Source organism: Camelus bactrianus, chromosome 3 (genome assembly GCF_048773025.1).
Source record: "Camelus bactrianus isolate YW-2024 breed Bactrian camel chromosome 3, ASM4877302v1, whole genome shotgun sequence".
Lineage (NCBI taxonomy): Eukaryota > Metazoa > Chordata > Mammalia > Artiodactyla > Camelidae > Camelus > Camelus bactrianus.
In genome coordinates, this window is record NC_133541.1 from 81,705,671 (window position 1) to 81,727,064 (window position 21,394).

Below are 21,394 nucleotides of genomic sequence, written 5' to 3' on the forward strand. Positions count from 1 at the left end.
GTGTGTTCCTAATATCTAACTAATGGGAAAGCAAACTATTTTTACTGTCAACTTTCATCAAGTTAGACCTCTCTGACCACCTCTCTGAATTCTGTTTCCATGAGGATTTTGCTAATGGGTATGTGCAACCTTGTCCAGGTGCTGGTAGACAGGGTTACACATTTAAAAGAAAAAGAAGTGGGTGAACAAATACATATTTCTTCCCTTGTAAGAAACTGGCAGAATGTTAATCTTTGCACTTTCATTTTCACTTTGCAGTGTTTTTGAGGTTGCAGAAAGTCTAAGTTTGATATTAATGCATGAGACTGGCTTAGACAGTGTAAGTGGTGAATTTCCTAACAGTGTAAGTGGTGAATTTCCTAAATAGGTTCTTGGTTGTAATCTTATATGTGTAAGACAGAAGAGAGGGAGTAAATCTTCTAGTCTGTGTGTGTTTAGTTAACAATATTAGTGACTTTAATGGGTTTTACTGGAAAATGGAAGATTGAAGGCAAGCCACCCAGTTTTATTGCCCGTGTGCCAACTTACTAAATTATTTTGATTCATGTAATAAATGCCATACATTTCCACTTACCATGCAGAAACATTTGTGAACCTGGTGGTACTCGTCATTTATGGAACACCTTCCTGCCGTCAATATTGGAGTTCCATAGGGTTCAGCCCCAGGCTGCCCTCTCTTCTCATACTTCGTTTGTTTCCTGGGCAATCTAATTCCATTTTAAAAAGCAATATATCAGTAACTCCCAAATGTATATCTCTTACCTAAATTTCTTTTCTGGCTTTCTAGGCTTATTTCACGTCTTTTCAGAGCAGTCCACAGACATATCAAGTTAATTGTATCTGAAACTGCACCTTTGAGTCTGTCTTTCTTCAGATCTGCTCCTCTGGAGTTTCCTATCTTGGCTGCATCCATCAGTTTGTCTTGCCAAAAACCCAAGAGTCGTTCTTGATTCATTTCTGTTCCTTCACCTCTTCCTCCAACTCAGATCTGTCTCTCGGTGCTATCTCTTCTAAACCATATTTCGAGTTTTTTCACTTTTCTCTGTCACCGTTGCCGTCACATTAGATTAGGTCTTTTGCCTGGACTAATGCAATATAGCCTCCTAACCGGTTTCTCCACATCCAGTTTATCCAACTCTAATCCATTTACAAATAAAAGCCAAAATGAGTTGTTAATATGTAAATATAATTATATCATTCTTACAACTCTCCAGTGGCTTTCCATTGCTCTTAGGGTAGATTTCATCTCTTCTCTCTGTCCCAGCAGAGGTGAGGAGTCCTCTGTTAGTTTGCAAGGGCTGCCGTAACACAGTTCCACAGACTGGGTGGCTTAAATAACAGAAATTTATTTCCTCACAGCTCTGGAGGCTAAAAATTTGAGACCAGGGTGTCAGCAGGATCGGTGTCTTCTAAGGCCTTGCTCCTTGGCTTATAATGGCCATCTTCCTCCATTGTCTTCATATAGTCTTTCCTTTGTGTGTGTCTGCGTCCTCATCTCTTCTTCTAAGGACAGCAGTCATATTAGATTAGGACCCACCCACATGACCTCATTTTTCACCTTTAGTATCTCTGAAGACCCTATGTCCAAAAACAGTTACATTCTGAGGTACTGGAGTGGTGAGGATTTCAACATGAATTTTGGGGAGACACAGTTCAGCCCACAACAGGGCCTAAACTGATGGTTGATGGAGGAGTAAGCAGGTAGAAAACGCAGTACTGTGCGTCAGCATCTTAACTGGTACGATGTCAACATAGTGCCTCACATAGATGTTGAAAAGGTGCTGGAAACATTGATACACAAGTATCTGTTTGTGTTCCTGCCTTCGTTTATTTTGGGTGTATACTCAGGAGTGGGCTTGCTGGGTCACATGGTAATTCTTTCATTAACTTTTTTAGAAACTCCCAATGTTTTCTGCATCTCCGGCACCATTTTACATTCCCACCAACAGTGTATGAGGACTTGAATTTCTCTACATCCTCACCGACGTATTTTTCCCCTCATTAAAAAAAGATATGTGATCTTCCTAATAGTAAGTGTGAAGTGGTATCTCACTGCAGTTTTGCCTTGCATTTCCATAGTGACTAACGATGCTGAATTCCTCATCATATGCTTGCTTGCCATTTGTATATCTTCTCTGGAGACATGTGTGTTCCAGTCCTTTGCCTATTTTTTAATTGAGTTTGTCTTTTTGTTGTTGAATTACAGGAGTTCTTTATATATTCTGGGTATTATACTTTTATTAGAGAATGATTCACAAATACTTTCTCCCATCCTGTAGTCTTTTTTACTCCTTCACTTCTTTTCGATCTTAACTTGGATGTTACCATCTCAGTGAGACCTTTTTTGATGACCTAACCCTGAATCTCCTTAACCCTACTTACCACCAAACAAACACACATTCCCTCTCCCTGCTTTATTTTTCTTCCTAGCACTTACCACCAGCAAACATACCTATACATATGTTGTGAATTATGATGATTCTTTATTATTATTATTGTTAGATTTCTTATTTATTATCTTTTTCAACTAGAATGTGGAGGATTTTTGTCTCCATTGTTCATTGCTATTTACATAGCACCTAGAACAGGTCTTACTGTAGGTATTTAATAGAAATTTACTGAATAAAAATGAATGAATGAATTTAATACATAACAATGCCATTTTTTTCATAATTGGGGAAATATACAGAAAAAGAGTACATTGGTTTGCCAAAAAAAAAAAAAAAGAATACCTTTTACTTACCACCAACATCAAGAAATAAATTATTGCTTAATTTATAAGAAGAAGAAAAAGAAGAAATAAGAATCTGCTCTTACGCCTCCTCCCAATTACTACCTCTCTCCAGTGACCCAGATGTGATCAGTATTCTGATACTTCTGGTAATATTTTTGGTGCCTTACTTTATAGTTTTACCACATAAGCATTTGTTTCTAAAGCCTTTTCTGTTGTTTTTTTATATCTTCATACACATGAAATTGATCACACGTGTTCTCCTGTGCCTGCCTCTGACATTCAACATTATTTTGTGGGAGTCGTGCATGGTCTTGTATTTGGCTGTAGCTTATTGTCGTGTCTGTGTAACTTTCCAGTGTGTATTACTCTACACAGTTTATGTATTCTCCTGTTGAAAGAAATTTTGGCTGCTTCCATTTTTGATTTTTTCGAATCATAATGCTGTCAGTATTCTTCTACCTATCTCATGGTTCCCAAGTATGTACATTTCTGTTAAGCCCAATATTAATACTTGGGAGCGAATTTCTGGGTCATAGGATATGCATGTATTTAGCTTTAGTAAACAATGCCAAACAAGTTTCCAGAGTAGTTATACAGATTTTCACCCCTTTCAGCATATATTTTCATATGTTTCAGGGTTTCGTGGACAACCTGGATACATACCCTCTCAGCTGGGGAACCTGCCAGGAAACCTGCCAAGAAAAGGGCTGTCCGTAATTGTTTGTCCCCTCCCCGCCCCCCAGCCCTTGCATTTCACCACCAGCCAGCTTCCCAGTCATTCACACTGGCTGGAGTCCCTTTTAACAATCTAACATGGCACCAAAGGGTCTCCTGATGGTTTCCTCCTTCTCCCCAGCCACATGCTAACACCCAGGTGGCTTTTTTTTAAATTGAGATATAATTGACCCAACATTGTAATTAGTTTCCATTTGAACCTTCCACATGTTTTCTGAAGAGTAAACATTGAAGTTAAAGAGTTAATTCTGGTTTGATGAGCAAATTTGTGACCCTCTAGTTATATTCGCAAGGAGAGCTAAGAATGTGTTTTCCACCTAAAAATGCTGTAGTCCCAGAAAAGGTTTTGATCAGGCCTCCTCCTAATGTTTGTAGGGCCTGAAGAAGGAGTAAAAATGGAGGCCATGGTCTATTCTAAATTCAAAGTCATAAATAAAGCTATCAGACTGTAAAATTAAATGTGAGTTATACTTTTTTCTTGATAAGATACCTTCCTAATGTCCTGGAGGCCAGATTTGAATGTAAAATTCTTGGACTCTGTGGGGTTCATGTCAGAACATGACAATGTGGGCAATTGGCCCCTCGCCAGCCCCCTTTTCCTTTTTATCCTACATATCTAAGCTCCATCCTTACTCCCCTAAAAAACTAGAAGACAGCTACCCTCGGCCACCCCTTGGGTAAACATGGATTCTCAAAATCTCTCTATACATAGACATGAAACACTTAGAAACCACTCCCATGTTCTTCCATTTTAGTCATTGTGCGTTGAATGGGAAACGATCATGGTAGCAGCTCCCAGTCATAATGCCAAGCATGAGGGACTCTACCAGGTATCAGCTTTTTTCCTTTTAGAGCTGAGTATTTCAGTAAAGCAGGACACGACATTGAGTCGCCTTTGAACACAGGCTTGAGCTGCACAGGTCCACTTATATGTGGATTTTTTTCAATAAATACTGTGGCACTACACATCCACAGTTGGCTGAATCTACGGATTCGGAACCCCAGATCTGGAGTGGAGATTATGGGACTTGAGCATCCACAAATTTTGGTATCCACAGTGGTCCTGGCACCAATCTGCTGCAGGATGCCAAGGGATTACTATTATGGATATGTATGTGTGTGTGTGTGTGTATATAAAATAAACACACATCTATAGATATACACACTAATGCACATACTCACATTATTTTAGTTATTGTTATTTTAAGAAGTATTTTTTTTAAAGTTCCCTTCTTTCCCTTTCCTCAATATAACATTTTAAGAAATACTACTTTGAAAGGAAGCAAAGCAAAATGCAGGAAACAAGAGCCTAGCTTGGCCGCTACCTCTCTAGGGTCCAGCAAATTAGTTGTTCACATACTGATTTAGTCTCTAGTCTCTCCTGACCTTTGGCTTGGAGGATAAAGTAATGAACTTGTTTTGCTTTTCCCTAGGGTACAGCTAGACTTATCATCTCCCTTCAGCTGCTGGGAGGAAACACAGCACTGCTAGATAAAGCTGATGCAGACTTTGGAGGTTTTGTGATATGTGCCAATTAACTAACTGATTTTTCTAATATAATTTGAAAAATTCATAGTTTTTGTTTATCATTTGTAAAGGATGACACTTTAAAACTGGTGTGCTGCTTCATTCATTTTAAAGCTCAAAGATGGGTGTGTAAGAGGAAACGAAGACGTGTGAGATTTGATCCTGTGCGCGGAGGCTTCATGAGAAGGGAGGTGCCCTTTCTGAGCGTAGCCCCATTGATCTCCTAAAGTTAGCTGCAGATAACTTGTTTTGAAAATGTTGGCTTTGTAAATAGAAATGGAAATCATTAAAACAAAGAAGGAAATGAAAGTAGAACCTGAGAACTAGAATACAGTGTTGGAAATGACCACAGACAACTAAGTGCATGAATCAATGACTGTTCGCAAGCTTTCCACTTCTTCAGTTCATGGTGCTGTTTGATGTCACGTGAGCAGGATAGTGTGGTCAGAGCAGGTAACACATTCTTGGCATTCTTTCCTCATTAACTTCCATTTCCCAAAGGTACCTTGAATAAAATAGACATATCTGAACCATCTTCAGAAACTAGATCCTCAGTTTACAAAATCAACCAAAAGTAGATTGGAGTGGGTTGGTAATGTGCTGCGCTTTCCTGCACCATCATGCATGCATAAACAATATTACTTAGCATCTGTAGCATCCATCAAGATTTCTCTGCTGCATGTAAGGTGAAAGGAAGGAGCATAATTAAGTCCCAGCTTTGAAGCTGTTGTGTTAATTGTTAACTTTTGCTGAGTCTGTACATTAAAAAAGGTAACAATCTCAGCATGTTAAGATCATAACTGTTAGATTCACGCTTGGAGGCGGCAGCTGTGCTGATGTGTGGCATTAATGGCTGGGTGAGTTCAATCAGATATGCTGCCTCCAGTGCCTTTGTGTAATGGTGTTTACTAGATTTCAAATGGACTGCTGAGAAAGATGAAATATAATCGCAGGTATAATCTCTGTCTTGAAAAAAATAGATAATGAAATTGTTCTCTTGTTGGCATATATTTTATTAACCTTTGTGGAATCAACTTAAAGAACGGATACCCCTATAGAGTTGAAACCTTTTGCTTAAGTGGAGTGTTATTAAATGTATTTGTGAGTCTCGGAATAGTAGGGTTGAGTAGAACAGGTAAGTTGTTTTTTTTTTTTAAACCACTCTGAGAATAATATGGCATATTCTGGGGCTAGCTGGAGAGGAAAAAAAATGCAGTGTGGAATATACACAACTAAATTTTTTTTTCTTCCTTCTTTCCTTCCTCCCATCCCCCCTCCACCTTTCCTTCCTTCCTTCTTTCCTTCCTTCCTTTTTTATTCACAGAGCCTGGAGAAAGTTCTTGTGGAATTCAGTCACAAGGAATTGTTTGATTTCTATAACAAGGTCTGTATTTTTAAAATAATTTCTGATATGTGGGATTTTTCACAATGTTTCCTCCATTTTATGAATTCTTATTTTTAAATGCCCTATTATGAAGCTAAGTTCTTTAAACTTCCCTTGTAAACACCTTATGTTTCACAGTAGGAAGCATTGCCGAGATGAAGAGAATCTCACACACTAAATCAGGAAGAAAATGGATATGGTTTTAATTAAAGCAATAGGATTGTTGCTTTAATGTAAAACATTAAGTAATGAACTGTGTGGTATCTAGCCACACTAGCAGTTTAAATATAGGTAGTGTTAAATATTTTAAATTCTGGGCCCAGGGAAAAAGGAAGATACCAGGCCTTTAAAAATTTATCTTTGAGGGTTTCTTTTTGAATACTGATGTTTCTTTTTGAATACTGATTTTATAACCCAGGAAAATGCACTGCTCCTCCCATCCCCTCGCAGCACCCACCCTTTAAAAATCTTTAGTGATCAATTAAAATGAAACAGCTGGGCGCATTTAAAACAGTAATATTTAGACATCCTTCTTTACAAATTTGAAAACTCAGCAAACAGGAATTCTAATATCGTCACATAAAAAGAAAAATTTTCTAAATAGTATATTTATTGCTGTATGAGTAGATTTAAAACATGTAGTTGACAATACCATTCTTTTCCTTCATTTGCGTGTTTCTAAACAACACTTCACATGAATTTCTTTGTCTTCACCAACTTCTGTCTCTCTTTTTTTTTTTTTTTTTTTTTGTCTTTGTAAATAGCTGGAGACCATACAAGCACAGCTGGATTCCCTTACATGATGTCCTCGAAGACTGGTTTCTCCAGCACACTCCTGCCGCCTCATTCATTTGCATTGAAGATAAACTGCCAGGTTGTGTTTTCTGAAGGATTCAGTAGCTTTCTTCTTCCAAATTATACGGCTTATTGCTTCTTAGACAAATAACAACCAAAGAAAATCATTGTTCTGAGTACGGAGGTTCTAATATACACTCTCTAGTTCCGTGAGCCAATAGCAAGCAATTATTAAGAACATTTTTGTCTTAAAGGAAACAAAAGTGAATATCATACTGTTTTTACTGTCCTATTTTTGCTTTATTACTTGACTTGTTTATCTTTTACATACTTGATGATACTTTTATGTATCAAGGAGGGTCCATGGATACAAAGTAAAATGTATACCTTAGAACACAGAACTTCAGTAATTACATTAATAAAAGTACGAAAGTGGCCACATGCAATTAAATACATTATGGCAGTTTTTCTTTGCTATAACGAGTCTATTTTGCTTGGGAAATAATATAGGAAAGAAATTTTAAATAGAGCTAGTTCAGTCTATCATTAAGTTCAATTGTGAGCATCTCTGTGCACTTGAATTTTTTTCTCTGAGTTTAATGATTTAATAACAGTTCAGGGTTTGGGGTGCTTTTCTTTGTGCTGCAAATTAATAATGATTCATTTCATAGTGTGGGAGACAGTCAAATCATGAATAAAGATAATTGTCATGAGTGCTAAATGAATAGCCTTAAAATTTTAAAACAAATACCTTTTACATTCTCTTTCTATAAATTTGTTAATTAATTTCAGTCAGTAAGATTTTTATGTCTTAGAATTAGTTGAACTGAAGTACATAGTGTTTTATGCTATGGATATTTATAAATGTGAGTATGGTTGCCTGCAGAAAATAATATCAGTTGAATTTTTATAAATGAACTGTCTATACTATATTGTTTCCAGAGAGAAAGACAGAGAGGGAAGGAAGGCAGGAGAGAAGGGAGAGGGGAGGGAGGGAGAAAATGAGAGAGAACAACAGAGTTTCAAACGTGACTTTCTTCACATGAAGGAATTTGATTGCAGAAATAGTTAAACAAACAGAACCACTGAATTTAAATCACATTCCTTATATGAGGTATCTGAGTAATGTGATTGTTAAAGGTCTCCCAAATAAATGTTCAGTATGTGGAATTTATGCCTTTACTTATGTGTGCTTGTATGTTGTTACTTAGAAGGATTAGGGGTTTGGATTATTTCAGAAAGTAAATATTACAGTTGCTCTCTGTAGGTGGTTGATTTGAAAAGTTTTAAACTCAAGCTTCCATTGATAGGCTGTCTGGAAGACATGTTTATAATATGATGGGATTTGTTTCCACATGTAGCTTATGGGATCTGTCTTATATTATTATGCTCTATTCTGCTGGTCCCCAGAAGAAACTACCTGACTCCTATCAACATTTTGGTAAATATTCGTTCAGCTTCTTCTTATGCACAAATAAACGTCCATCATTTCAAGTTGAATTTGTTCGGCCATCCTGACAGTGGCCGTATGGACATGTGGAGGTTGTCATCAGTTTAATGGCCGACCTAACTCCCAGTGTAGGTATCTAATTTAAATGTGATATTTCAAAATGAAATTTCCTATTAATAGCTTGAAATGGTGGTAAGTAGTTTTCTCGCCATTAGTCTAGTTTTAAAAAGTCTGACCAAGGGCATTGAAGGAAGGACAAGTAAGTAGAAGGTCTAATGCCAACTAACAACATAATTATTGCTGAAATATATTTAATTACAGATAATTTTATTTCTTAAGGCATCGCCATTGTTAGGATGCACAAGTCAAAGAAAGTATCATTCCCAAAGATTATTAAATGTGTTCCTTTTTCATAGAAATAAGGTGGATGGAGTGATTAAGTGGGAACTGAAGCCTACCATCATAGCAGATAAACGTATCTGTATGAGTGCTTGTCATGAGGATTGGATAAAATATAATTACTTGTTAGAAAGGAATACTACAAATATTGGCAATTGTCCAATTATAAAATATGATTATTTTAAATTAGGAAATGCCAAAAAATCATAAAGGAGGAACCTAAAATTATAGAGTCTCATCATCTAGAAATGACCATTGACATTTTGATAGATTTTATTGAAGGTTATTTTTTTTCTATTCATGTATCTTCCTCCTTTTTTTTTTCTTTCCTAACAAATTAGAGTAATGCAATAAATAATTTCATACTTTGCTTTGCTTTTATAATATTATAAACATTTTTAGTTTCCTTATTGTCTAAAACATAACTTTAATGTATACTAAGTAGTCCTTCATTTGAATGAGCTTTATTTAGTTATCTAATCTATTGTTGGACATTTAGATTATTTCCCATTTCTTAACATACTAAAGAACTCACTGGTAAAATCATCATAAATAAACCCTAAACCACATTTCTCATTATTTTAATAATATAGATTCCTAGAGGTGGGATTATTATGCCAAAAGCATGAAGATTTATTTTCTATTTTTTCATTTAACGGGATTTTATTATAAAAATAAAATTGCCTATTGTAAAAAAAAAAAAGTACATGAAAAAGTTTCTCTGTTTTGCTGTCTCACTCCCCAAAAGTACCTACCTAACTAGTTAGAAACATTTGGTTTATATCTTCAGGTATCTCATGTAAATGCAAATGCACATACACTCCTCTTTGTGTATTTTTTTAAAATTTACATTTGTTTTAAGGCCATTTTTGCATATTGATATATCATTTTCCCAGTCAATATATTGTTGGTGAGGGTATATCTATTTATACTCTCACAACAATAAATGAGAATTCACCTGCCCAAAGCCAGCTTCATCAACACCTTCCTCTTACTGTACATTTCCTTTTCAGCATTCTTTTTAAGTTGGAATAGGTTTTGGAAAGAGTGTGGAGTGAGAGTGGGTTGGAGATTGAAGCATCACTGATTACTTGGTTTATGTTATATTAATAATTCCAGAGGGATTGAAGAGGAAAATCTCTTCTAAAATCAGCAAATGTGAAAGACAGTTGTGCAGTATTTAAGTGTAAGGGCATTGCAGTCAGACGTTTATTTCCTCCACAAATATCTGGTGTCTGTGGTGCCAGGAACTGTGTGTACACTAGGCACTGTATTAACAGTGATGAGCAAAACTCATGTAACTCCTGGCTTCTTGAAGTGCAGTGTGTTCGTTAAAAAGCAAGCAAAATAAATTGTGAACAAGTATGGGATGAAAAATAATTGGATCCTCTGAAGAGAAAAATAAAAGATAGGACCAAATATAGATGGGGCATCAAGGAAAGGCTCTGAGGAAGTGAGATTTGAGCTGAGTCCTGTAGGATGAAGTTAGAATGAAGAAATAGCAGAAGAGACCGAAAAGCATTCTAAATGGAGAATAGCCTATACAGAACCCAGAGACTGGAAAAGACTTAGTGCATTTCGGGAACCAGAGAAAACCAGTATGGCTGGAGAGTCGTGAACAAGGGAGTAGTAGAGTGCTGTTCAGTTCGAGAGGTAGTCTGTCACTTCTACCACCAGAATATCTTGCAGTTGTATTTCCAAGACACTACTTTTTCAGGCTTCTGTCATCTTTGCCCTGAACTGCCCTTCCCTTAGACCCCTTCAGTCCAGTCTCCACACAGACCTAATATTTCCTAAACATTAATCATACTAAGTACACTGTCTCCCTGCTTTAAACCCTTCAAAGATTTCTCATTACACTTCAAATAAAATGTAAGTGTCTGGACTCTCAGGACAGACTAAGAGTCTTATTCTAGTTCTACTGCCTTTTGTGTTACGTAATTTGCTAAAGCTCAGTTTCCTCATCTTTGTGATGGGAATAATGATCATCTAAATCACATGGGAGTATAATGAAGATTAAATGAGATAATTCATGTTAAACATATAGCGTAATTCCTGATTTGCAATAATCACACAAATGTTAGTGTCATTTTCATAATCACTCAGAAAATAGCCAGGCTTTCTGTTGAAATTATTCCAGATGAGGTTTGAATTCAAGTCAAAATTGAAGATGGCTTGCTGTGAAGCCCCTTCATGTTGAATCTAGTTACTGAGTTCCAATAACAACTCTATCTTATGATAACTAGATGTGAACATAGTGCCCATCTATCCCATTCTTAGTTTTTCATTAACGAGGTAATAGGTATGGGATCAGAAACAAATTTGTTTTTTCTGTGACTGTCTTTCTACATAACTCTTCTGGCTCTGAGGATTCTTTTTCTCTAACTCTGTTCAGTGAATTTTTATCTCTTTTTTTTAAATTGAAGTATATTTGATATACTTCAGATGTACAGCAAAGTGATTCATATATTTATTCATATATATATACTTTTTCAGATTCTTTTCCGTTATAGGTCATTACAAGATACTGAATTAGTTCCCTGTGCTATACAGTAGGTCCTTGTTGTTTATCTATTTAATTTTTATGTCTTCTTACCTTAAACAATGTCTTCTACACCTTATTTATTATTTATTTTACCACGGGTCTGCAAACTAGGGCCTTTGGGCCTAATCCAGCCGACCCCTGAGTGTGGGCAGCGCCTGTTAGCTCGCTTCTAACCAATCAAATATGGCAAAGGTAATGGGATGTCACTCCCGTGACTGTTACATTGTGTAAAATTCTGTTGTGCTACCAGACTCACTCTAGAGACTTTCTCCCTTCTTGGCTTTGAAGAAGCCACCTGCCGTATTGTTAAGAGGGGCTGTGGACAGAGCCACAAGGCGAGGAACTACGGGTGATCTCTAGGGGCCAAGGGCAACCAGGAGCCACCAGGAAGCTGAGGCCCTAAGCCCTCAGCCTTTCAGCCACAAGGAAATAAATCTTCAGACAACCTGAGTGAGTTTTGAAGTGGATTCTTTCCCTGTTAAGCCTCCAGATGAGACCAGAGTCCCACCGACTGACTGCAACTTTATGAAAGACCCAGACTCCTGACCCGTGATAATTGTGATGTGTGTTGGTTTAAACTTCTACATTTGTAATAATTTGTTATGTTATAGAAGATAAATATCCACCGTGCTCTTTCATTTGCATATAGTCACATAGTCTTCGGCTGCTTTTGTACCGCAACAGCAGAGTTAAGTAGGTGCAACAGACAGCATATACCCAGAAAGCCAAAAATATTTACCACCTGGCTCTTTACATGAAACGTTCGCAGACTGGTTCCTTATACCATGCTTCCCTGGGGCATCCCTAGGGGAATGTAGCAGTTGGTGGGGGACACCTAAATCTGTCAGGTGTGGTAAATGTTTCTGTGGCATCGCTTTTGCTTTAATTTTTGCCAGCCACATGGCCATCCAATTGGAAGTGGTATTTTTCCATGTTCTGGAACTACTGCAGCCATGTGACTAGGTCTCACCAACGAAATGTGTGTGGAAATTATGTTCCTCTTCGCTTTTCTTTCCCCTTTCTGTGACTGAAACATGGATTTGGAGCTAAATCAGCTTTGACTGAGCAGATGAGGATGATGCCTCCAGAGGCAAGGAGCAACAAGACGGAAGGAAGCTGGGCCCCTGCACGTCCTCATGGAGCAGTACTGCTGGTGTGCCCTTGAGGGGCTGCTGTCTCCAGACCGCACATGAGAAATAAAACACTTTGTTTAGCAACTATATTAGGTATCTCTTTAACCCAACAGCTTAGCCTACAGCGTAACATAGGGATAACATGATTTAATTGCCAGTAATTTAGAGCATGTGTATTTTTTTAACAGAGATTAAAATGTTCATCATGTAGTTGAAAACAGATGTAAATGTTAAAGAGAAAATGGGAAACTTCAAAAACTCTTTTTGCTTACAGCCTGCGACTTCAGGCTAAACTCTCAGAGCTACTGAGAGGATATCTGCACCCCGCTCCCTAAGTGTGGTGACTTGGAAGGGGAAGTGTAAGAAACCGTAGGTGTATATTGTAAATGTCCCCCAAAGTCTTTACATAATCTCTTTGCCACTCTTGAAGAAGAGAGCCCGGACAGTTCTGTCTTGTTCAGGCTCATTAGTTAGAAGCTGCTCAGGAATTAGAATTTAAGTTTCAAATGAGTCGATTTTGCTTCCCTAAAACTTTGATTTTTGTCATCATTATGCAAATAGTTCTCAATACACCAGCCTCATTTAATGCTAAAATTAGGAACACATTAATTTGAGGGATTTTATAGTAAAGCTTAATGGCATTTATGATTTCAGAGAATTTCAAGGATTTATCATTGCTTCCTTCCCCCTCCCTCCCCTCTCCCCTTGCCATACATACCTCTTGAATCTTTGTAAAGGCCCTTTGCTTTTCTCTGCCATGTGAGGTTATACTTGCTGACTGGAGACCTGGGATCCAAGTCCAAGTGATGGCAGTTTTCATAGCCCACTTTATTCGTTTTATTTGAAATGGAAAGTTGTTAGTTTTTATTTCAAAAGAAATAGTCTGCAAAGACAAGAAAGTTGAAGCAGGTCCAGCCTATAAATTTGTAAGGAAGAGGATGCTGCAGGATTAGAGAAAGTCTTTTAATCCCCAAGGCAGGAAAAATAATGAATATATAATAATGTTCTCTTAGTAAAATCAGAGTTCAGTCATTTTTAGCATCTTTTAATGAGAATGTGAGAATCTCATTCTATAAATGACTTGGTTTTTAAAAAATATTTTTTCTTCAAAGAAATCTAGGTAAAGGAAAGAAGGGGAAAGAGTTAACAGTAAATTTAATAGTTGCATTTATTTCTGAAACTGAATTTTAAAGAACACAATACATCCTTCCTGAATTGTTTAAGGGAAAGTCAATAATAAGATTTTTCTCATCTTTAACAAATGTCAATTTGCTGTGAGGCATGGAGCTCAGCGATTCTTCAAGGTCTTTCCCCAGATCTCCTGGCTTCTGAGATAACCTGATTTTCTTTGTGCTCTCTTTCCAGTCCACGGTTCAGATTCTTCCTCCAGGTTCAGCCAGGCTACCTATGAACAGAGCAAAAAGCTGTCACAGGCTGCTCTAACCTGCCAACATTGGAAGCTTCAGTGTTTCTCCCCGTCCAGGAATGTGGTTATGCTTTGGCAGCAGAGCCCAGTAATTTTCCAAATGATCGGAGAAAGTAGTGACTCATACCTCCCAGACCATGTGCTCTACTTTACAATCCAGCCTCTCACTCTATTACATGCTGATGTAAGTAGTCCTGTGAACATCAGGGGATTTAAGAAATATTGGCTGAATGAATTAATGGAGTACAGAAATAGTTTTTCTTCCACTGCCTCTCTTATTTGCACAGAGCCATCTGAATTCTTAAAAACAAACAAAACCATCATAAACCCAAGATTTTTACAAGAGTAGATTTCAAATGGCTTTAGCCAAATACACTGGTAATCCTTCCAGGGAACAGCTACTTCTCTTCTGGGGAGAATCACCTATAGTCACTGATCCTTTCATTCACCAAACAGGAGCTATATATGAGGTGAATTAAAGCCTCATAACCTGCTAGAGACTCAGATTTCTCCATCCCGAATGCTGAGTGATTTCCCCCACTGCTGTGCAATTTATGGTGGTCCTGAAGTTGACCTAAGCATGCTTCTGGTACTGATGCTGCAGAGACTGAAAAACAATTACATTCCTACCAATTTCAGGGGTGAGTGATGTGACAGGGTCAGCTGGAGTGCTGCAGAAAGACGTCAGCAACATTCTTACATTGAGGTGTATGTTAAGTGTGTATAGATTTTGTGAACTCATTACCCAGATTTTAATTTCCTGTTGAAAAGGCTGTCTTGATTAAAGGCACACATCCACACACTGCCTGCAAAGAGGCTTTCCTTGCTGATGTGAGTAATTCAATGACAAGGTTTTAGAAAGAAGTCTCCCTTTACGTGGCCCAGATTGTTCCAAAGTATTACAACTATACGGGCTGGGCAGAGATCTGAAAAAGTTCACATAGATAATGCAGAATGCAAGTAAGATGCAGAGAGTCTTGCAGAAAGCTGTCCAGTAACACTTTAGTTAAACTTTTCCCTGCATAACCAAGAGTTGCGTTTGGATGTGGAGTCCAGTGTGTGGGATGAGTTTAGTCTTAGTAGAGGGATGATTCATAACATCTAACTTTCCTACCCCATGATGGAAAAGACCCTCTCAGAGTTTTGGTGCTCCTTACTGCAAAGTGTGTTCCGTACTTTGCTTGTGACACGTCTAAAGTAACTAGAGGAGTCATCAGTTGTCAGCCGGTTTGGGTACATCAGCTTTCTGGACTTGACAACTGCCCAGCGCCAGCGTTCCTCACTCAGCAGGCTTGGAGGACTCTAGGAGTAGCCACCTTTGCTAGATGTGCTGTTAACCTCCCTTGTATATTTGGGCCAGTGGTCTTAGGAAGTTCTGCTGGGCAGACTCGGATGTGTTGATAGGTCCCCGGAGCTAATGGGTCAGCAGAGTGTGACCACCCTCTGTAGGGTTATTCCTTCAGGCACTCAGTGAGAATTTGCTCACATGTACTGATTTTACAGTGCTATGGTTCTCCTCCACTGGCTTCCGGGAACACTTTCTCCCCTTCTCTCATTTTCCTGGTTCCTTTTCCTTTTTATTAATTCTTCTTTTAGTTCTGTAGTCCACGCTGGGGGATTCAGGGTTACAAAAGTGTCTGCTTAAAAATGTGGGGCCTCAAAAAGTAAAATTTTCTTTCTGTATGATCAATTTGGGGGGAAGTAAAAACTCCTCCTATAATTAAATAATTATTCCTCACTTTATCAGCTTTCTAAGACTAAATTATATGTATTTTAGGCTTTACTACAGAAGCCACCTCTACTTCATAAGCTTCTCTGTGTAGGGTTTCGAATAGAACATGTTTATAGGGAGAGAGTGAATGTTTTACAGGGAGAGGAATGCTTCTGTTTCTCCACCCACTTTCCTGTCGTCTCCCTTTCTACACCCCCCCCCCCCCATCTTTTAAGGGAGAATGGTTCGCCATTCTGTTTGGTCAGTTGTAAAATATTGGTTGGCCACAATTACTGATGGAGAAAGTACTATAAAAAGACCATGCCTATGCGTGGTGAACCTCTTTTACACTTCCTGCTTTCACTCCGTGGGTTGGAATTGCCAGAGGAACCAGGAGAAAGAGGGCTTAGCCATCTCTCTCCACCTCAGCAAAGCATCGTTGCTTTAGTTTTGTGCCATGTGGCTGGCAGGCACTAGTGATAGTCTGAGCTGAAGCTCAGGTATGTCAGGGAGGAGGGAGGGAGAGCCCATCTCAGGCCTTAAGAGTGAACCATGTGCTCTAACCCAGCCTTGGCAAGCTCTGAAAGGTAATAACTGTGTTTCTCATTTGCCATCAGTCTTCCTCTTGCCTGGGAATGTCAAGGGTTGAGGAGTGATTGACAGAACAAGATGTGGGCATTTGGAGGTTCTCTAGTCAAATGCCATTAAATGCAATCACAATTTCCCCTCTGTCCTTTATAGCTTTTCTTAGCAAATCTGTCTTATTTTTCTGTAGTAAACATGTATAGAGAGCTATGGGCAAAAATATCAAAGGTATTATTCATACCTCTCAACTCTCAAGTAGGCACTGAGTAAGAGAAGAGGGCTTTGCAATCAATGACTGACTCCCTCTGAAGATGACCAGGTTGACGTGTCTAACCCTCCATTCTTAGCGAGCGAAATACCCATTTCTCTGAAAACAGAGAGGAGACGTTGCTGAGTCACTTTCAAAGGCTCCTTGGCTACCCACCAGCCACAGCTGGACCTGTGAGATCAGTTCACAGCAAGATGGAGACTGACCTCACACTCACCTTCCTCTACATTTCTGAGTGAAAACTTGAACTTCAGTCTCTGCCTCCGGCTCCCTGGGAAGCTAAGGAGGCATGGAATGTACCTGATAGCCTGACATGATTCTGTCTTCTAACCATTTGTGGAAGGAAGAGAACCATTGAAAACAGGGCTCCTTTCTTTCTAGACTAAGTGTTTAGAGTGCAACACAGCTAAGTAGGAAACTGAGAAGACAAGAGGATGAGCTATTAGCTGCCTGATCAAGTTACCCTTTTGTGCTCCAGTAACCGATGTCCAGGCCACTTCAGGGCTGCCTTTGTGCCTCCTCTTCTAAATGTGTTTGGTTATCTACAAGTGGGGCTGATTCCCATCATATGAAACCCGCAGGATTTGCTTCAGGCAGGGGAGTCACTGAATTAAAGACTTCTTCCATATGTTAGTTTCACACTGACGTATTTAACCCATACTAGTGTGTATCAAAGCAGAGCAAACTGATTTTGCAGTGCCAAGTTGTTTCTGCCTCAAATAATTAACCACGGCCATGCCCAAATCTATGAACATGTTTATTGGCTGAACTTCACCCACGAAATATGTAACAGGTAGGAGAAAAAATACCCTAATTATATTAGTGATGTTTAGCTTTAAAGAGCAAGTAACATTTTGGTTCCCTGCAGGGAGTTCTGAAATTCCCCAGGATATGTTCAGAGTAATTCAGCTTGCATGCTGCTTTCTGCTTCTTCAGGACTGCTGTTGTAGGGGAGGAGAGCCAGATGGCAAGGCTTCCTCTCCCAGACCGAGCAGCTTGTCCTCAGGTTCTGTCCCCTCCAGCTGTTCCCAGCTTGTTCCCAGCTTCCTCCCCATGTGACTCCACAGCAGCCCCAGGGTAGGCAGAGTGGGAGCCACACCACCAGGAGCTTACGCTTTATGCATAGGGAGACTCTAAACCTCAGACAGCAGTGCCCAGGATGCCCAGACAGAGCTCTGGTGTATTCCACTGTGAGGTTTCTGCTGCCAAAATGCAATAGATAAATGAAGTGAGCAGTTGCTTTGCATTTATACCCATTTTTCTTCATTTATTTAAAAAGTGGCGGGGCAGAGAGTAATGGAAAAAGGAATGGACAAAGGTTTGTGTGTGTGTGTGTTTTTAAAGGTATTATATTTAACAAAAAATGTACTTTGGTAACTCTATATTATATTCAAATAGGATTCTAGGCAGGACCTCAGCTGGGCAACTCTGTTTGCTTATTCATTCATTTATACATTTATCCACCAGCTGTCTAACAGGCCAGCAAGTGAGGCTCTCCTGGAACCTCCTTGAATTGATATTACCATGAAGGCATTGCCGAGGGCCTCAGGAAGAGGCTGATCAGGGAGCAGAGAAGCTCTCCCTACTGAGTCCTCCAGCAGCTCTCTGGCAGTGGGAAGAAAGATGGGGAAATAGGAGTATGAGCCACTTCTGAGGAGCTACGGTTGGTCCTTGCTTGTTCAGACATAGCATTACCTTCAGCTTAGCTCCTCACTTAAAGAGACTTCCAGTAAGTAAAAGAGCATAGTGCTGGTAACAAAGACTAATTAACTGCCTGCTTGGTGCCGGGAATTCAAAATAAGTGAGACAGGGCCTCATCCCTGTGGCCTTAATACCAGAGGGACTATCACCCAGCTTGGTGGGGCACAGCAATGCCCACTGGAAGTGCGCAGCACTTCACAGTTTATAAAGCCCCTCACACTCCTAATCTTGTTTGATCCTCACGGTATTCTTGTTTAGTAACTTGGACAAGCATTATTTCCACTTTATGGATGAATAAACTGAAACCAAGGCATCTAAGTCACTTACCCAAGATTACACAGGCTGCACTCAGGATTTCCAATGCCTGGTTTAGGGCTCTTTTCATACCAGTTTTTGCCTCTCAGCGGCCAATGTCCTCTTCAGTACCTGCTCTGCAGTGATGGTTGGAGTCCTTTTAAGCTCTTCTTCTTTACAGCGAGCGCCATGTTGAGCTTTCTCAGTGGAGGGCCCTGGGGGGGACAATGCGGGAGGAAGAGGCGTCTGCAGGTTCCGCCAGCTGCCCTGTTGGTCACCGGTCTGGGCTTGCAGGCATCTGGTGAGGCTCCGCCCCAGCCGTGGCTCCAGAGCACGCAGCTCGGCAGCCTTGCAGCCCTGGCCTAGCCTGGTGAACCCTCCCGTGTGGTTCTCCCAACACGGAACCAGCATACCCTAGGCCTCTTGCCCAGGCATTACGTCCAGTGCCCACTCTCCTGCCCACCAGCTGTGACTCACCTGTGTCCCGATTCCACTGCTCACAAGCCCGCTGCCCCTCAGCTTTACTGTCCTGACAGGAACACTGGGTGTGCCAAGCCTGCTACAAACAGTGGCATTCCCTGTGCAGCTGTGCACATCTGGTCACTGGCTGTAGCTTACCCTCACTTCCCAGATGGTCGCTTCCTACTCTCCCCTTGACTGTAGATCAGCTCCAGCCTGGGAAAACCGACAAATTTCTCTACAACCAATGGACTTCAGCTACCTTCTGCAGCCAGGTATGAATCCCAGCCTTGAGGCGGAGGCATTCCCTTCCAAGCTCATTTTTCCTTGGGCTCTCCCTCAGTCCTGTGGTACCCTACAGAGTTCTCAAATCCTGTAGTTACTGTTTTAATCATAACTTAATAATTCTTTGTGAAACTTCCCTTATTTAAATCGCTCTGTGGTTTCTGGCTCCTGACTGGTCCCTGAGTCACCAGCTGTCAGTGTGGAGTCACAGACAAGGTAAGGGAACAAAGTTTCTCATGGGCTACATCTTGTCGTACGCCTCTGATCACTGCAGGCACCTGCCTACCCTGATGCCTGTCACACAGAAGGTCCTGAATGAGGATCGATGAACTGTGCACAGGTTCACACTCCTATTTTATGGATGTAATGGCAGCCCACGGAAGCAGCCAGCACGCAGGAAGGAGTCAGGAATTTGTTTGTTCACATGGTCAGTCACTTATCTGTTCAGTGAAATTGATCAGATGTCATTTGGGAGCAGCAGCTTTGATGCTCGACTGGGAGGCCAAGTAAATGTTGGCTACCAGAGGACAGGCTAAAGAACATTCTGGAAGACTGGACGGACCCAACATGGAAAGGCCCAAAAGGAAGTAGGGAGATACCGAGTGGTCTAACCACCTGTGAGGCTCAGAGAAGACAGGGGACTTACCTAAGGTCGTGTGGCCCCTTCTTGGTGGAACCAGGACTAGAACGTGGGTCTCATGGTCCTCAGTCCGAACCCTTACCATTACACCGCATTGCTTCTCCAAGTGGGGTGGGAAGAGGGGGTGATAAAAACTGCCGTCTCAGGAAATGGTGGACAATGCCCCCAAAATGGTTGTCCCTTACCTAGCAGTTCAGAAGAGTCTATTTGGGGGAATTCAAGAAATTCCCCTGCCAATGCGATTACCTTAGAGAAAGCAAGTAGCAATCTGTTAAATGTGCTGAATTTGGAGCTTGACTCCTCTCAGGGTAATTGGCCACCTGTTAAGCCACAGTATCCCAGGCTCTGTGGGCAAAGCCAAATGTTCCTTGTCCTCCCCTCCTCAAAGCATCATTGGTTCCTCTGAGGTGGTCTTATACCCCCATGTAAAGCCTCTCCATCACTCCTTTCCAACATCTGTGGCTTAATTGTCCTAGTGACTTTCCTTTATCATGTTGGTTTATTTAGCAGGGCATTTTGCTATTTCTGATCAGATGTTTTTTTCCCGGGAGCCAACGCATGGGGTTTTTTATTAAGTGCGGGAGAGCCAACAGAGCCTGTTCCACATACTCCTCTGAAATTTCCCCCAAAGCATGACTTCTCACTTGAATCCTACAATGAATGTATGGGCATATGTGACACACTGTGTGTCATTAATTTTTCATCAACAGATGGGTCACATACGAGCCAAGGGGGAGTGTGGATGTAGCAAGAGCTGTGTGAGTTAAGTCAAGCCATGTTTCGAATGTCTTTGTTGGCTGCCATTGGGAAGGAGCCCACGCAGATTAATTGATTTGGGATGTGCATACGCCTCTGTGGTGGGAGGCAAGAGACGTGTGGGTCTAGAGAAAATAGGCCTGCCTGTGAGCATCCTGGGAGAGGCCAGATTCTCTTCAAGGAGTGACAGTGAAATGAGAGCTGCACTTTGCAGGCTGGCCCTGGCTAGAGATGCATCTTGTTGGGAGCTGCAGATACACAGGAAATAAAATTTCCCTCACTGGGGAATCTGCTTCAGTGAGGAAGTCTCTGTTGACCTGGCCCAGTGAAATCAGTGAGGAAGGATACTGCCAGGATTTGCAAATGCTTGGGTTGTGCACTTCATAACCTGGGCTTGCTGTCAGAGCCAGTACTGAGGCCCTTCCTGGCCTGATGGTTTTCTTCAGGGCCACCGTTTTTCCTCCCTCTCTCCACCCCTGACTCTCTGATTCTTGCTTATGTACTGTTCTAGAGATCCAGTGTTTCCTCTGGGAATACAAGCATACCTCAGAGACATCACGGGTTCAG

The 21,394-nt window shown here is 40.4% G+C and overlaps 1 protein-coding gene and 1 long non-coding RNA gene across 5 annotated transcripts in view; one reads left to right on the forward strand and one right to left on the reverse strand.

The window, feature by feature from the left end:
- COMMD10 (COMM domain containing 10) overlaps positions 1-8,357 on the forward strand; it is a 161,249-nt gene extending 152,892 nt beyond the window's left edge. The window contains exons 6-9 of one of the 4 annotated variants that reach the window (XR_012505596.1): positions 1,897-2,030; positions 3,371-5,449; positions 6,321-6,380; positions 7,145-8,357. Coding sequence is in view for 1 of the 4 variants with exons in the window: in XM_074360504.1 (XP_074216605.1) it covers positions 6,321-6,380; positions 7,145-7,183 (99 nt within the window). In the remaining 3 variants the exon portion in view is untranslated. The remainder of the gene's footprint in view (positions 1-1,896; positions 2,031-3,370; positions 5,450-6,320; positions 6,381-7,144) is intronic. The other 3 variants (XR_012505595.1, XR_012505594.1, XM_074360504.1) reach the window with 3 other exon arrangements.
- Positions 8,358-12,279: 3,922 nt separating this feature from the next.
- On the reverse strand, positions 12,280-19,516 carry LOC141577070 (uncharacterized). Its single transcript, XR_012505597.1, has 3 exons — positions 19,165-19,516; positions 18,721-18,902; positions 12,280-14,107 (listed from the first exon to the last, which is right to left on the reverse strand). It is a non-coding gene; the product is annotated as an uncharacterized LOC141577070 (long non-coding RNA).
- Positions 19,517-21,394: the final 1,878 nt, after the last annotated feature.